This window comes from Protobothrops mucrosquamatus, unplaced genomic scaffold (genome assembly GCF_001527695.2).
Source record: "Protobothrops mucrosquamatus isolate PMUCROS unplaced genomic scaffold, P.Mucros_1.0 scaffold2372, whole genome shotgun sequence".
NCBI lineage: Eukaryota > Metazoa > Chordata > Lepidosauria > Squamata > Viperidae > Protobothrops > Protobothrops mucrosquamatus.
The window spans coordinates 162,609-180,120 of NW_015388448.1; the positions used below are offsets into that span (position 1 = coordinate 162,609).

General features: G+C 44.5%; 1 protein-coding gene across 1 annotated transcript; it reads right to left on the reverse strand.

Annotated features, from left to right (window-relative positions):
* Window positions 1-861: 861 nt before the first annotated feature.
* On the reverse strand, window positions 862-14,272 carry MASP2 (mannan binding lectin serine peptidase 2). The gene is made up of 11 exons (XM_015824849.1): window positions 13,464-14,272; window positions 12,204-12,426; window positions 11,787-11,964; window positions 10,902-11,033; window positions 7,264-7,460; window positions 5,874-6,021; window positions 4,915-5,033; window positions 4,514-4,592; window positions 3,824-3,961; window positions 2,871-2,945; window positions 862-1,654 (listed from the first exon to the last, which is right to left on the reverse strand). Exons 1-11 carry the CDS (start codon window positions 13,466-13,468, stop codon window positions 879-881), a joined length of 2,070 nt encoding a protein of 689 aa, XP_015680335.1. The 5' UTR covers window positions 13,469-14,272; the 3' UTR covers window positions 862-878.
* Between the last annotated feature and the right edge of the window lie 3,240 nt (window positions 14,273-17,512).

A 17,512-nucleotide genomic window follows, 5' to 3' on the forward strand; every position in this document is an offset into this window, starting at 1 on the left:
GGATTATCTTGCTAATGAGCTTCATTTAGTAATAAGCAGCATTGTAATTTAACAGAGGCCCAATGTGAGCAAATGTGTGTTTCAGTTGCCTGCTGAGCCATCTCTTAATTACTGAGACTTTGCTACTCAAATAGATGTGATGATGAGAATTCCTTTTTCCAGTCCAGATTTGTGTGGGCGTGAATTAAATCTTGGAGCATTTTGATCGCAGCAGTTGAGACCAAACTGTTAACAGCTGAATGAGCAGGGCCTCTGGGCTCTTGCCCTGTTCCTATGGGCTGCATACTCCTGACACTCTTTCTCCCTCCCTCCCACCCCACCAGTTGTCAGGGATGTCTGTTTATAAAAAGAGAATAGTACCTCCAACTCTTCGGTAGCTAATAATGGAATTCCTTGTTTGCTAGGTTGAGCTAATTAAGATAAGCTTCAGTAAATGTAAATGCAAGGGGACGGGGAGAGAGATTAGCCCCAGTGGAGTTAAAAGATTTGGACTTTAAAATGGTAGACTTTAAGTTTGGTCTTTAAATACGGTAGGAAAAAACTGATGGCTTTAACCCCATGAAAAAAAAAATGAATAGATCTGGGCTGGGCGATTTCTACGAACCTTTTTGATTTAAAATGGGCCGTGGTCATAATAATTGGGGGGGCCCTGTGGAATTTTTAAGTTGAGATTTTGTCATCAGAAATTCACAAAGAACCCAACTCGCCTTGGTGAAAAAGCTTGATTTGTTGGTTGCACAGCGTAGAATCGGATTCTGTGGCTCTTTCTCCAAAATAAACCCCAGTCAGCTTGGAGGGGGGCTATAGATGAGCATTATTAAAATCCACAGAACTAACTGTGTTCTATGCTTTATTGAAAAATACAAACAAAAACCTGATTAAGAATGGCGTGCAATTAGGTCCTCGATCCACGGCGTATAATTGGGCACCTTAGTGTAGACCCCATAGAGCCCAGCAGAACCGCATTCCAGACCCCAGGAGACCACACCGCCAACAAACCACCTCCTGGCCTTAGTATCGTAGAACACCAGGGCGCCTCCGCTGTCCCCATAGCAGGAGTCCTTCCCCCCCTCCTCAGTTCCCGCGCAAAGCATATTTTCCGTCAGCACGAGTTTTCTCCCTTCCAAAGTCCGGTTTGCGTAGGCCGCTTTGCACTTGTCAGGCTCAACAACGTCTATCTCGGTATACAGCAAGAAGCGGGACTGCCGGGCCCGCTCCGTTTTCCCCCAGCCGGCGATGATTCCCGTGTCGTTCGTGTTCACCCGGAAGCCGGGGTTGTATCCCGGCAAGCAAATCGGGGTGATGTTTTTGTTAACGGGAACTTTGTGTTTCAGTTTAATCAGAGCGATGTCATTGTCGAAGTCGATGCCGTCGTTGACGAAGCCGCTGTGGAGGAAAACCGATTCTGCCCAGACTTGGTGGTAATGAGGGGAGCGTTTGTTGAGGAGCCCCAGTTTCAAGGTCAGGGAGGAGGCGTCAACTGGGCTGCCGAGGACGTGAGCGGCGGTTAAGATCCAGTTATCGTATAAAAGGGCTCCTCCTCCAGTTGCTCCATGCGCATCGGTGATTAAAACCTGCCAAGGGAATTGGCCTAGCAGAGCCTTCTGCCCTCCAAAGATACGCTTCAGAGTGTTAGACGTTTGGACTCCGCAGACTGGCAAAGAAGAGAAAGGAGATACGAGTCAAAACTGTTGTTAGTTCAGTGAGTTTTTATTCTCCCGGCCTCAGTCTATAAGTCCTAGAAAAGTGTCTTGTGAGAGTTGGATTACGTGTTCCAAACTCGTTTATTTTCCCATTTTTTTCCCTGCCCCAACAAGGAATTCCAGAGAGGAGGGTGGTGGTGGTGGTGGTTGAAATGTGGATGCCAGGTTTGCAAAGCACTTTTGACCCCTAAGCTATGAGATTTCTCTTTCCCCTACCTCAAGAGGTGGTTATCATTGTCTTTCCCATAGCAAAGTTCAAAGCTACGGCTGCATTGTAACATGGTGGTATCTATTGCAGCTTTAAAAACATTTAATGTAAGACATGTTTCTTAGTCACAAACCTAGGCCGCGTAAGTATGGAAATACCCATTTTTCCTTAATGCGTGGTCTTGCTTTGAGATCTCCCAGGTGCTGAATGGCTCAACTATTTTCTCCACATACATCACAGGTGTCAAATTCGCCGCGTCACGTGACGTGTTGTGATGTATCACAACTTTTTTTGCATTGCCGGAGCTGAGGTGGGCGCGGCCTCCGTATGATGCAACCGGCCCACGGGCCGGCAGTTTTGACACCCCTGACATATACGAATGCTGCTTTATTATTGGTAACACAAAACGTGCAACAACTACGTGGCGCAATCTGGTCTTCTCAAATACTGGCTTTGTTTCAGATGCCCCCCCGATGGTGCAGTTTCATTGGCTAATTAAATAGTTGATGAGATAAAAGACAAAGATTATTTTGTACTAATACAGAAGTTCTTGGAGAGATTTTTTTTTTGAAAAAAGGTTGCCATAAAGGATATTTCACGTACTTCTCATCCAAAAGCCTGTAATGCCCTGTCTTTAGCCTTGAATAGTGCCTACCTACAATAGTTTCTTTTGTACAGTTAAAAGTGAAATAGTTAACGCTTAATGAAAAATAACTTTCAGTCATCTTTGATTATACGGTTGTGAAAAAAAATCCGCATGAGATAAAAACAAAAAACTGGAATATTTTATGCCTATGATTTTACACACGCATACAAACCAACACACACACACACACCACAATTATGCACAGCTGGCAGGTCAGGAAGCAGATAAGCAGCACGAAGCAAGGAAATGGTGACATTTGCCTACGATCATATCCTTATGTAAATTTTGTAGAGCACTTGCATATATATATTACCTGGTTCACAGACCGGAGGTGCTTTGTTTCCCTTCTGATCCCTCCAGAAACCATCAGGGGCACACCGGTAGTTATCTGTGTAGACAGAATAGTCTTGGTAAAGAGCTATGCCACCCATGCTTCAAATTGCAGGCAGCTCTTTCCCACCAGTCTTAAATACAGTCCTAACCCTCACCAGAAGACCCCAATTTGCATCCCACAGTTTACTGATACCCCCTGTAGTAGATGACCCGGCTGAGCAGTCATCAGTTCAGAGTCCCTTTGCACCTACAAGATAAGAGTCCAGCCCTCCTTAAACTTCATGGACTCTTTATCTACCATCAATTTGCCTTGACAATTAGTAGTATAGATTCTAGCTTCGTGGTAGCATGAAGTCAACTTAATTTTGGAGCTAACCCTGGCTCCCGATTTCTTGCGCCTGCCTCTGTGCCCAGCAATATCGGAATCCTTACCTCTCTGCTCCACCAGTTTTACAAATGCCTTAAGTTGAAAAGCAGTTTTCACTCAGTAGGTGCGGACACGGTGCCCTACCAGAGCAATTAAAGCAAGACCCTAGCCCAGCATTCCTTTTTTTTCCTTTTTTTTAATGGAGCACCTCTTACTGTTTGATTGTCACATAATCGTAGAATTCTTTCTCCGTATGCTGGTTCACAATTCCCCCAAAGCAGCGCTTCATTCGCACAGGGGGCAATCTTTTGAGTAGCTTTCATGAAACTGCAAGGATGGCAGAATTCATTTTTTATAAACACTGAATTGTTGGGGTTTTTTTGGGGGGGGGGATGTCTATTGAGGCAGTCAAATAAGGGGGAGAGCTTTTCAGACAAGAGAATATTAATAGAAGATCCTGCTAACTAGAATGCTGGAGAGCTGCAGTCTGCGTGTTCCCTTTGAAAAACTCCCTCTGGGATCACGGAGTTTTTTCAAGCAAACTTGCCAGAAAAGATTTCTCTTACCAGAGTATCCGGTTTTCAGGGAGTAGAAGGGGCTTTCGCAGTTATATTTGATTTCAGCTTGATACGTGGAAATCTCTCTTCCGGTGACATACACAAGTGTGCCATTCGCTATGTCATTGGCAGGGCCGCAGTCAACAACTGGAAAGGAAGAAATATTAAGTGTCTGAAGGACTGGAATGCAGACAAGAAAAGTCAGGATAAAAACAGTGGCAGGCTAGGCAGTAGAGAAGCCGGTCCCAAGTCAAAGACATTTTTTTTCTGAGACTTACATTTTAGGCTCTGAGTATCTGTAGCCAGGAGTCTGCAACCCAGAGGCATTTAATTCTTACAAATTCTTTTAGTTAGCTCGTAAATAAAATAAACCACATTCTGCCTCTTAAGTGTTTCCCAAATGAGTTTTGCAGCATGAAGCCCATTTTAAAAGAAGAATGAGAGGGTGAACGGAAGCAAGATAAAAAGATTTTTTTGTGCTTTAACTCCCTTGGAGTAAATAGCGAAAACTGGGATATATATTGATCTGTCTCCGCTGAAAATATTTCAGAGCAGGCAATTTTGATTCTGAGATTCGAATGCACAATTGTCTCCCACAATTTTCATTAGAGAGCTTTGTCCGGTCAGACTTGACTCCCACAAGAAACAAGGAACATATCTGAGGACTGCAGGTGCCATGTGAATTCTGCAAAGACTTACTGGTGCATTGGGCCATTGGCTTGTTCCAGGTACCATCCTTTTGACAGGTTGCTTTGAAGGATTTGACAATCAGTTTGTTCTGTGCGAGGAAAAACGAAAGATTTCAGGGACTTCGTATCACGATTGGAGAGTGCCTTTGTTGGTAACCATTCCAAAAACAGTAAGTCAAAAAAACCCAGTGTTGTGTAATGCAAAAGCTTGATGTCCCTTCACCCCCAACCAGAAAGACCCAAACTGGGGAAGGTTAACAACAGCTCAATATTAAATGCATTTATATAATGTATCGTGTTTTCATCTCTGCAGGTGGAGCTGCTTCGGCCCAAGTTCCACGGCTCAAAATTTATACCGATCTGTATCGTTGCCAATCCATAGAAATAAAAACTGTTAAGAACGTTACCCACTTCCAAAAGCGCGTAGCCCACGTTGCAGGAGAGGCTGTAGAAGTCTTTCAGAATATATTTTGCCTGCGCTGGGGAGATCCGGCCATTGGGGGGTGCTTGAGGATTGGGACATGGCAAAGCTGCAGAGTTGGAAAACGGGGGAAAAAAAGACAAAAACCCAGCCCTGATTTCCAGCTTTTTGGCAAAGCACAATTAAATCATCCCACAGTTCTTCTCGAACTCTACATTTCGGATTCCTGTTCTATTAATTTTCCTAGCTTGAATGGAAATTTAATCTATGCAACATAGGGGCTGTATCATTGGCCCCACTGCAACTGCTTCAGGAACCATCTGTATTGTGAACCTGTTGGTAAAATTGGCATAACTTGCCTCAAAAGGATCTTAAGTGCTGCTGTTTTGAGGGTCAACGTAACCACAGGCAGTCCTTGACTTACAACATTTAGTGACCGTTTGAAGTTACAATGGTACTGAGAAAAAGATGACTTACTACGACCGTTTTTCACACTTATGACCATTGCAGCATCCCCATGGTCACGGGGCCAAAATTCAGACGATTGGCAACTGACTCATATTTATGACGGTTGCAGCATCCCGGGGTCACGTGATCCCCTTTTGCAACCTGACGAGCAAAGTCAGTGGGGAAGCCAGATTCACTTAACCATGTTAATAATTTAACAACTGGAGTGATTCACTTAATAAAAGGGGCAAGAAAAGTCATAAAACGGGGCAAAACTCACTTAAGAAATGTCTTAACATAAATTTTGGACTCCGTCGTAAGTTGAGGACTACCCGTATCCCTTTACAACAGGATTTCAAATTTGCCTTCCCCCCCCCCCCGCCTTTTTACCGTGCTTCTCCCCTTTCTCCAAACATAATTTGCTTCATGGATGAATGGAGGACATCCCTGTACTTTCTAGTATAGTTCAGTTTCTGCAGACACCCCAGGTTGTGCTTCTAACCTGTTGTGTGATATCTGAGCTTCCATCCAGCATGAACACCAGAAATGTCGGTGATGAACGTGATATCCACCGTATTGGTACGCGTTTCAATTTTGGGAGGTGGGGAATTGCCGCAGAAAGGACCAAATTCTTTCTTGGGTGTCTTAATCTGGAAGAACCACAAAATATAGGCACTTTATAGCATTCAACATCCAGATATTGCAGTCTGAGAAGCTCTGTCTGATGTCCCCATTTAAGAAAGAAACTTCTTCGATTATTTTTTAATTTCTTTTTATGTTATTTTAAATATGCTAAGTTTTGAAGATAACACCTCCAAAATAGAATTTGTCTGTTGTGAGGCTGCAGAAAATGTATGAAATTCATTGGATTGACTGTAACACAAGTACTGCATGGTTTTAGGATGTGTCATTCCATAAGCATCCCTGTCAGTGTGATCCTACAGTAGAGAAAGAAATGGCTTTAGAAGGTGTGCAGAAATGTGCCATCGTTTTTTTAAAGGCAAGTATTAAATTTATTTCAGGTTGCATCTTTAAATTTAAATGATTGTGTGGCAAGTAGTTTTTGGGGAAATCCTCTTGATTAAATTTTGGAAAGCCTGTATCGGGTCATTGTGGACAGGACCTCGTGGCTCACAAGTGTGGTAAAATAGAAATATGTTGTAAATATTAATTTATTTTGAAGGTTTCTTGTGGCGTTGACTGGCTTCACACATCATACTAGATTGTCATGTCATTTGTCTACTTTTGCCTCTGAAAGTCTTTTTGATTTTCTTCTTTGATTTTTATCAGTTGTTTTAAAGCTTTTGTGTTTCTTTTGTGCTTTGCTGGTAGGTAGGTAGGTAGGTAGGTAGGTAGGCAGAGAAAGAGATAGATAGATAAAGATAAAAAAAGAGATAGAAAGATAGAGCAAGAGGTAGGTAGGCAGGTAGGTAGGTAGGTAGATAAAGAGAAAGATATAGATAGATAAAGAGAGATAGAGATAGAAAGATAGAAAGAGATAGATAGAGAAAAAGATAGATAGATAGATAGATACATAGATACATAGATACATAGATACATAGATACATAGATAGATAGATAGATAGATAGATAGATAGATAGATAGATAGATAGATAGATAGATAGATAGATAAAGATAGAAAGAGATGGTAGATAGATAGAGAAAGAAAAAGATAGATAAAGAGAGAGAGAGAGAGAGATGTGTTTGTGAACTGTAATTTAGGGCTTAACATATCTTGAACCCAGCCATTTGTAGTTTATTCAACTAATCATGATGCCAGGGTGCTTTGTGTAGCTGGTCTCTGTGTTAGTTACCTGCAGTGAATTAAATAGAGCTATGTGAAAAATCCAGATTTCTACCACGGAGGACCTATAACGCGAACCCCACTGACCTTCAGGATGTCATAAGGACACAGTACATCTGGATGGGCTTCTACATCAAAGATCCCCACAAATTCTAAGATGACCATGAAACCGTCTTCCACCCGGATGCTATAGCTGCACTCGGAGATTTTAGGATACGGGTTGGGATAATTGGGGCTGGAGATCTCTCCAGTTCTTGCCGTCAACACCTTATTCGGACAGTGCGCTGAAAGGAAGGGGGGGGGAAGAAGAAGAAGAAAAAAAAATTGAAGCCTTCTTCAGAAAAAAAAATGTATGCAGTTTAAAAAAAACAAAAAACATTCATTTCAAGGTTCGCACTGAGTTTTGAGCTAAAAAAGACCCTTTCGAATCTTGGGCTGACGTAAGAAAGAAACGAGATGTAAACCCCCCAGTGTTCCACAGGGAAGCTTGGCTAACAGGAGATTGAAGTATTCATTGATCTGAGCAAGTACAGGCAGTCCACAACTGAACAACGGTTCGTTTGGCGACTATTTGAAGTTTCAACAGAACTGGAAAAAGTAACGTAGGACCGTTTTTTCACACCGTTGCAGCATCCCTGTGGTCACATTGATCAAAATGCAGACGCTTGGCAACTGAACTCATCTTTATGACGGTTGCAGTATCCCCGGGGTCATGTGATCCCCTTTTGCTGCCCATCTGACAAGCCAAGTCAGCGGGAAAGCCAGATTAACCTGGTTCTAACTCAGCGGTGGGATTCAGCCAGTTCGCACCACTTCGGCAGAACCAGTAGCTAACTTTTTGTTGCCCAGGCACAGAATGGACTTCCGGAAATGGCATCCATGCAGAGAACCGGTTGTTCACCTATTTGAATTCCTTCCTTCCTTCCTTCCTTCCTTCCTTCCTTCCTTCCTTCCTTCCTTCCTTCCTTCCTTCCTTCCTTCCTTCCTTCCTTCCTTCCTTCCCTGTGGTGGGATTCAGCCAGTTCGCACCAGTTCAGCAGAACTGGTAGCTAGCTTTTTGTTGCCCAGGCCCAGAATGGACTTCCGGAAGTGGCATCCATGCACAGAACTGGTTGTTCACCTTTTTGAATCTCACCACTGTTCTAACTTAACAACTGCATTGATTCGCTTAACAGCTGTGGCAAGAAATGTCGTAAAATGGGACACTTAGTAAATGGTCTCTCTCCACCCCAGTAATTTTGAGCTCAGCTGTGGCTGTAAGTCAAGGACTAATTGTACTTATCACCTAGTTTGGGGGATGGGGCTCTCTTAAAGGGCTTTAAAGCAACGATGGGTGCTTCCCATCATTTCTTATTTAGAGATAGGGTGGTCTGTGCTGAGACCCTCTGGGTACAGTCTGGATACCTGCTTATTATCCTGGTGTCCTGTTAGGAGCAGAAGGAGAAAAAGAGCTTTCCTGTTAACCTCCCACTTTTGACTAATACGCAGTTCTCAATAGAGAGAGAGAGACGGAATGTTTGTTCGCAGTGCAGTTTGTGCCACAGCCATCCATCCATCCATCCATCCACCTCTTTCCTTCTCAGTATCTCCCAAAACGCAAGTCGCCTCCTGACGACACCGTTCACGGCTGCCAGGTGGAACAGAGTTTCCCGGGGTAAAAATCCAGCATTGTACGAGTTTTTGTGGCCGAGAAATGTACAGCCACAGTGTCTCCAGAGGCAGGACTTGCCCTTCTAACACATGTCTGCTAATTTCCCCTCGGTACCTTTCCTTTTAATTTAAATTGAATGTAAATGAAATATAGTGAGTTTAATTATTCCGCTAAACGTTCCTCTTCTTCCGACAGGTGAAAAGGGGAGGTCTGGGGTCGCGTGCCACGCTTGAGACCTGTAGGTTCCCCATATCTGCCGTAAGGAAGGCCAGAGAATGGACGAAGGGAAAAACGACGCTCTCTAGAATCTGGTGTCGCTGAACGCCGAACCTTTTCCTGGTAGACTATTAAAAGTTTAATGCAGTTCAATTTATGATTAGATGGCTTGGGCACCAGTAAGAGAGCCGTATCGACAGAGGTGTCACACAGGCACAGTTCAATTAATACGTAGCGGAGCAGGCATTAATATTAATTCAGCATTTCTGAATACAAGGGCTGTGTTTTTATTTTGTAGAAGCACACAAACCCACACACACATTTAGCCCTGGCACAAAAGCAGCGCCCCCCCTCTCCCGGTTCTGCCTTTGGCCATAAACACCAGCTGAGTTTTAGGAGTATCAAGAGAGCATTCAATTACACTTAGGCCTATATTTTTTATTGGAGATAACACTGCAGTGCCCACCAGAGACTCGGAACAAGCCTGTCTCAACTGGCAAAGAGTGTGGTTGCTGGATCATTAGGTCTGAAATTAACAGTTGCCCGTAAATTTTGGTTCCTGAGTGACTGGGATAACGTGGCAAAGACCGATGACTAGAAAATAAAGGGGGAGAAGCTAGTTGGCTCTGTGAATGAACCGAAGCATAAACCATGATTTACCCATAAGGATGGCTAAGTCCTACAGTAAGATAGACAGGAAGTTACAGGTTAGGGCCAAGTGTGAACAGTTAAAAGTACAAACCATCTATGGATGTCTGAGCTTAACCGTCAATTCCCCACTAGAAAGTCTCACCCTTGAGACGACAGGTCTTATGGATGAAGTAAACCAAGAGTTGCTTTGAACTTTAGGCTCCTATAGGAAGCAGGTTGGCAAGGGGGGGGGGGCAGCTATGTTTATTTCCTTCCCCAACTGTCCTCCCCAAGTGTTTTATTTCCTCCCCAGGGCTCCAAGAAAAATATATTGAGGGAGGGAGAGGCGTTGGGAGGTTGATGGAACAAACCCCGGAGGAAGAGCTCAAATCTCTTTTTTGTTCATCTGTTCCAAAATGCCCAATTTCTAAGTGTGATGTGATTGGACTATGAAGCAGTAATGTGCTGAGATTTAGGTGGACTGGAAAATCTGTCTCTCCTGGCATTAAGCTTCAGATGAGGCAGGAGCTTACTGTGATTCTGTTTCAGCCTCCTTCCGATTCCTCCTTTCCCCCTCCCAGGAAACCTGCTGGATCTGGGTAGGATACCGTTTCCTTATATGATCCTGTGCCTGTCCACTCTCCCTCCTGGCCTAGTCCTCTCAGGGCAGTTTTCAGCCCAGCTGGTGACCTCTTTCCGTTTCCCTTCTTCCCTTGTGTAGCGTGCCATTGCAAAATAAAACTTTGCCGAAAGGTGGGAAAGGGTGGAAGCCATTTTATTGACCACAGGAGGCAGATCACCATGGGAGAAGCAAAGGGAAGAGCTAGACGCGGAATGAAGGTAGCCCTCCGCGGGTTTTTCAGGAGAAGACCCCTGTCTCCATCTCTGCCTAAGCTGGGGAGCGGCAAGCTTATTTCACGCTGCAAACGAGAAAGACGGACAAGAAGAAAAACGACGCTGGTGAATAGCATCCTTCTGAGTGAGCGGCATACCAGGTTTTCATTTCTTTTTCCTTTTCTGAAGTTACCAAAGCTTGCTAAAGTTTCTGAAGGTACTTGGTCAGCTTAGCTTGTTTTAAGTCATAATGAAACATGCAGCAGCTGCTTGCGTAAGCGAATTAGGGAAATGGTGTTTTTTTAATAAAAAAAATAAAAGGCTCAGGTATCCACGCGCGCGGGCCAATTTTTGACTACTTCAGCCTCCCTGCTTTCTAGGAACTTGGACTCACCTTTGCAAGTCTTCTTGTCCCTGTGCAGAAGGTAGCCAATCGGGCAACTGCAATAGAAGCCGCCCAGGTAATTGTGACAGTGGTGGTCACAAGGCAACTCGCCGTCGGCTTGCCCTTCACACTCATCAACGTCTAAAAGAGAAAAACAGCAATGGAGGAGGGGCATGCTCGACTTGTGGAATAAAATGTGACTCTTTGGGGCAAGATTTGTAGAAGCAAGAGGCAGCAGGCTGGCTGCTGACACACAACCTGGGAAATACCACAACTGGATTGTAAGTGGTATTAGTTTACGGGTCTTTCTGGTCCAAAGTTCTGTGGGTTTTTTTCCGCGTCTTTTGCAGACCCCTCCAACGTTCAGCGGTACCATTCCTGCGATTTCCCTCGGTTTCAATTTAGAGCAGGGGTCTTCAAACTTGGCCCTTTGATGACTTGTGGACTTCAACTCCCAGAATTCCTCAGCCAGTGTGCACGCTGGCTGAGGAATGCTGGGAGTTGAAGTCCACAAGTCATCAAAGGGCCAAGTTTGAAGACCCCTGATTTAGAGAATATACACGAAACTATATTGTAACTTCCAAAGCACCTTCTAGGTGAAAACTAGATTAAGAACTCCACTCCTTACTTTGCCCCACTGTACCTGTTCCTAAACTTACATTATTGATCATAGCCAGTGGCAGCAATTCTAGGTTAGCCTCAAGAGTTGCTTCCAGGAGAAGTCCGAGACTGAACCTTTTGCCGATCAAATATAGCACCTCACGATCAAGTAACTAGTTCCTACCATATCAGACTGGTGCCCATTGGACTCCACCAATGGGGGGTCTCAGGCAGACCCCATTTCCATAAGGTTGCCATCTTCCCCCCCCCCAGCCATTTCTCTCCTGCTCTTACCTTCAGCAGCGTAGAAGGCCTCAAAGCCCGTGAACTGTTTCTCATTGGAATAATCCGATCTGAAAGTCACTGCTAAGTTGTTGTTAATGGAGCGGTATGTCTTTTTCCCAGGGGCCTCCTCCGTGTCCGTGCTCTCCTGCCCGCAGAGAGTGGCCACGACCTTTCCTCCTGAGTGTAGCTGCAAAGCAAACACAGAAATGAGCCCGGCCGTTGACTTGCACCTTCCCCTGAGGTTCTCTGGCGACGTGGTAAGGACACACGGGGTCTCCCTAAGCAAGAGAATCTTGCTCCATCTTCCTGGAGCCAAGCAAATACGACACAAGGTCAGGTTGCTTGCTCACTGGAATCAAAAGCTTGCTCACTGGAATCCACATGCACACAAGCCAGGCTTACATAAGCGCTAGAGGTTTCACGTACTTTGACATAGTCGTATTCACACTGGTAAGACAGCTCAAGGTTGAAGTGGGTAAAATAGATGCGCAGAACATAGCCTTGGGGAACAGTGATATTCCATATCCTCTCCTTGTTGTTAGGATAGACGTTGGGGAAGTCCGGAGAGGCGATCCTCCCGTACATTTTGTCTAGCTGGAGGACATCGCCAAGCACTCCGTGCCACAGAGCGAGGAGCAAGAAGCAGAATCTGTGTCGGAGGAAATAGAGAAAATTACCACATAAACACACACACACACAAAAAAAACCCAGCTGGCTGATCCTTCACTCATGCTGATTGACGTTTCAAACCCCTTCCTTCCTTCCTTCCTTCCTTCCTTCCTTCCTTCCTTCCTTCCTTCCTTCCTTCCTTCCTTCCTCATCTCATCTCCTTTCTCTGTCTTTTCAGATTTTTTTTGAGCCGAATGGCAGTCCTTGCCCCTTTAAAAATATTCTGTAAAGTTAAAGAGTCGAGTATAAAAACCGTTTGAATCCCATTACTAAAACAGGCAGAAATTGATTGAATTCTATAGACTGCCCGGACATAACAAACTTCGATTCTTAATCTGTCCAAGCCAGATTTGCCAATTTGTCATCGCTGTCATCGCCATGTAGAAGCTGAAATTTAAGAAAGCCCAACACACATCCTTAAACAGAGAGAACCCAAGAAGAAAAGCCACGGTTGATCAAATTAAAAGACTGATTTAATGTGGCGCCTTGTCTCCTTCCATAACTGAACAGAATCCTCCAGGAAGCGGGACCCGACCCTGTTCTTCCCCATTAATTTATCAAACAGCCTACTAAAGCCATGTAAGTTGATGGAGGGCATCCTATCTTCAGAAATTCAATAGGCCTGCGGTAGCAGGGGGAAATCACACGGACAGTTTCACAAGCACACAGCCACCCTGGTTGCTCGCCACAGACCACGCACTGGATTACGAAAGCGTTTCCCCATCAAAACAAGGTAATGGCAATCCACAGATATTGGCCGAGATCATTACGATGGAGAGAAAGGAGACCGCTTGTTCTCCTTCCCACATAACGAGGCAAACTAGATTCTTCCTGGAGACCAAGTTGTGTCTGTGCCTCACAACTTGGTCTCCAGGAAGCTCCAAGAGATTGCTTCTTTCATGGCTGCTTACATTAGTAATGTGTGTTTTTTTACAAAGATCAGTGAGATTTTGCTGGTCAGAAGTTCACATTGAAACCCCCCTGTTTAATTCCACCAGTGCCCTTGATAGAACATACCTCATCACAGCAGGGTTTCCTGTCTTTTTCCACCCAGGTTTCGCAGTCAATCGCTTTCCCCGGCCTACGGACGGTCGTTGAGGAAGGCTTTTCCTGTGTTGATTCAGCGATGTTTGTCTGAATTTTGAACTCTGGTCTTACTTTCTGTCAAAAGGCAAGCGGCGGAAGTTGGGACGGGCTCCCGTCCATCCGTTCTTTCTCGGGCCACCTCTCTCTTCTTTCCCTTGAGAGAGACACACACCTAAAGTCTTTTAACCTCTCAGCTTGTTCTGAGATACACCCAAGTTGAGAAAAAAAAAAGAGAATGCCACTTGTGGGCGAAGGGAGAGAGATAAAATGGGGGGAGGTACAGGGAAGTACACACAACTTTGTGGGCTGAGAGAGGAGGAGGGAAGGTTTGCATTTGGCAATAGCCATTGTGTTTCCTCAGCTGGGTCTTCCCTGCTCTTGTGCAATGTCTTGAACCTGTCAAAAATCCAGGCACTTCTCTTGTAGCTGGAGAAAGAAAGGCAAGGAGTAAAGAAATACTTTCATTTTGTCTGAATATACGGGTGTGGGCAATGCTAGCGGTAGTGAATGGCACCTGGAACCTTGAACTGATTGCTCCTTGCCTTAATGAGGACTCCCCTCCCCCTTTTATTGCATTTCTAAATCCAGACCTAAAAGAAAATACTCTAAATATTTTGCTTTCCCTTATCGTTTACTTACCACCCTTGAAAATCCACCCCATAAGATGCTTTTACACTGAATTCCACAAATTGTGGTTTCACAGGCTATTTCACATTTCTTCCACATTTACTAGGACATTAGGGAAGTGCTTCTCTCCTCTCTAACAAACATTTTGAATCTGGCTTTAACTGGTTGTTCTTAGTAAAAAAAAAAAAAAAGTAAATTTCACAAACGTCCATAGAGACAAGCAATATCTTTTTTTCTAGTATTTTAGCCAGACGTTTTTCCCAGGCAGAAGAAAGATGTACTGGGAGAGATAAATAGGAAAGGTGTATCAGTTCTATAAGATGGAGAGCAATAGAAGAAGGGGACGACAGAGAATGAGGTGGTTGGATGGAGTCACTGAAGCAGGAGGCGTGAGCTTAAATGGACTCCAGAAGATGGTAGAGGACAGGAAGGCCTGGGGGAATGTCGTCCATGGGGTCGCGATGGGTCAGACACGACTTCACAGCTAACAACAACAATCAGTTCTATAATAGGAGAGGGGAAACTCCTTTTCAAAGGATAGCTAATTTAGCTGTCAGCTACTCGTGTTCACAGCTCCTTCATCCTTTTCAGACGGCCAGTACTGAATTTGACATCTCTACACCAAGCAAGATGAACCATAATTCCCCATTTCCACCCACCCAGGTCTTCCAGCCCACGAAAGCAAATATGAAGCTGTCATGTCTGAATCAGGCCAGGTTCTCTTGAAGTCCATTTTGTCTTCACTAGTAGTCTATTGCTTTTCTGGTTTTTACTTGGTACCCAAGGTCCTAGTCCTTGTACAAGCCAAGTAAGTTCTCCAGCACTTAGCCTCTTTAATTACAGAGATGGCCTCTGAATTACTTAGAAACCACTCAGTGGACTCCTTACTCAAGAACCCTAGACACAAACACACACACCCTACATCTGCCACCTCTTTGCTTCTTGTTTTGAAGATCACCTGGATTGACAGAGTCTGCAATTACCTTGCCATTTTATTATCCACGTACTGCTCCGTTGTCGTTTTGCCTTTTGCAAAAATCACAATTTGTACTTTTTGGGCTGAGCAGAGGGGAAATACGAACTGATGGCTGATCAAAAATTAACTAAGCAGATTTCATTTGGGGCGTGAAGATAAGTGGGCCTGTCTGCAATTTTTGATTGTTCATTTGAGGGTAAATGATCTGATTGGCCATCGCAGGGGATGAACCCAGATAATTATTTATTTATTTATTTATTTAATCCCATTTATACCCCGCCCTTCTCCCGACAAGGAGTAAACTGCATATAAACCATATAATCCATTTATACCCCGCCCTTCTCATGACAAGGAGTAAACTGCATATAAACCAGAAATCTCCCAGTTCAAATCCCTGCAGTGCCAACAAGTGCATAGTATGTACACTATACCTGTGTGTTTTCAGCTAACACAAAATCACATAATACACGATGTTCTAACCAGGTTCTATCGCCCATCTGAAGCTTGTCGGGTGCATTAAACATAAACTGCTGTACTTTTTTTTTTTCCCCTCAACCCGGTGTCTCATTTTCATCACTGCGACAAGCAGCGAACAAGCACTGAAAGATAATGGGTGATATTCTCCGGAGCAGATGTCAAGTTGGCTCCGAGCTTAGACGCGAGTCATAAAACCCCCTGATTTCCATCCGATTGCATCGGAGCGTCTTCGGCTTTATGAGAAGAGCTATCCCGACAATATGCCTAATGTCCTTGGCCCAGTAGAATCCACACCTTCAAGAGACGGTGAGCTTGTACTATGTCAAAGGAAGCCCAATCTTTTTCTCCCCGTCTCCCGGGTCTGCTTGTCACCACGGAGAGGAGACGGGCATCAGCTGAACGCTGTGCACAACAGGGGTTCAAGATCAAGATTCATGTCCTGTTTCTGAGCTTGAATTAGATCACAGTTAGGACCCCCCCAAAGCAGCACTCCTTGAGTGCTGAGTGACAGATGAAGAGAAGGTAAAAAAAGAGCATCTTCTTTTAAAATAAATTTTTTTTCGACACTGAAATATTACTTGGAGACAGTTCAAGGAGGGAGAATCCTAATGGTTTTGGTGTTCCAGCAGAACGGAAGGAAATGGGCTGGCTAATAATAATAATAATAACAACAACAACAACAACAATAATACTTGGAAGGGACCTTGGAGGTCATCTGGTCCAACCCCCTGCTCAGGCAGGAAACCCTATACCATTTCAGACAAATGGCCGTCCAGTCTCTTCTTAAAAACTTCCAATGTTGGAGCATTCACCACCTCTGGAGACAGGTTGTTCCACTGCTTAATTGTTCTCGCTGTCAGGAAGTTTCTCCTTAGTTCTAGGTTGCTTCTCTCCTTGATTAGTTTCCACCGGTTGCTTCTTGTCCTGCCTTCAGGCGCTTTGGAGAATAGCTTGACTCCCTCTTCTTTGGGGCAGCCCCTGAGATACTGGAACGCTGCTATCATGTCCCCCCTCGTCCTTCTCTTCATTAAACTAGATAGACCCAATTCCAGCAGCCGTTCCTTATATGCTTTAGCCTCCAGTCCCCTAATCATCTTTGTTGCTCTTCTCTGTACTCTTTCTAGAGTCTTAACATCTTTTTTACATCGTGGTGACCAAAACTGGATGCAGTATTCCAAGTGTGGCCTTACCAAGGCCTTGTAAAGTGGTATTAACACTTCACGTGATCTTGATTCTATCCCTCCTAGCACTGTGTTGGCTTTTTGGCAGCTGCAGCACACGGCTGGCTCATATTTAGGTGATTGTCCACTAGGACTCCGAGGTCCCTCTCATAGTTACTACTGTTGAGCAAGGTACCCCCTATACTATACCTGTACATTTGTTTTTTCTTGCCTAAGTGTAGAACCTTACTTTTTTCACCATTGAATTTCATTTTGTTAGATAACGCCCAGTGTTCAAGTCTGTCCAGATCCTCCTGTATCTTAAGCCTGTCTTCTGGAGCCTCTCGTTTTCCTTCATGGGCACAACTGAGGGTTTGGATTTTCATAGTGTCTACAGGATTTAAGGAGGACGAGGCAATTCCTTTCTCTCCGCTGCTCATCCCAGTTAAAAGTAAAGTTCCTGTCTCTATTCCCAGAAGAAGAACAGAGCTGGGTTCCTAATGGCTTCGTGGGTGCATCCTTGTCATTTTCCTGGCAGGGGTTTGCATTCTTTTCTCTCTGATTTCTCCTTTCAGTCCCCCAGTCTAGCCTTTGGTCCTGAGGTCCTCTTGGGAGCCCATCCAAGTCTTCACCAAGCCCGACACTGCTTAGGCTCTCCACACAAGCAAGGTCTGGCAGGTGCTACTTCCCGCAGAGTCCGCTATCAAAGGCTCATTATGCGTTTAGCATCATCGCCACCT

Coding starts and splice junctions, on each gene's coding strand:
- MASP2 (XM_015824849.1), bottom strand. Junction 11,034..11,786: donor GGCCTTCTACGCTGCTGAAG/GTAAGAGCAGGA, acceptor TTTCTCTTTTAG/ACGTTGATGAGTGTGAAGGG. Junction 4,593..4,914: donor TGGGCTACGCGCTTTTGGAA/GTGGGTAACGTT, acceptor TTCCTCGCACAG/AACAAACTGATTGTCAAATC.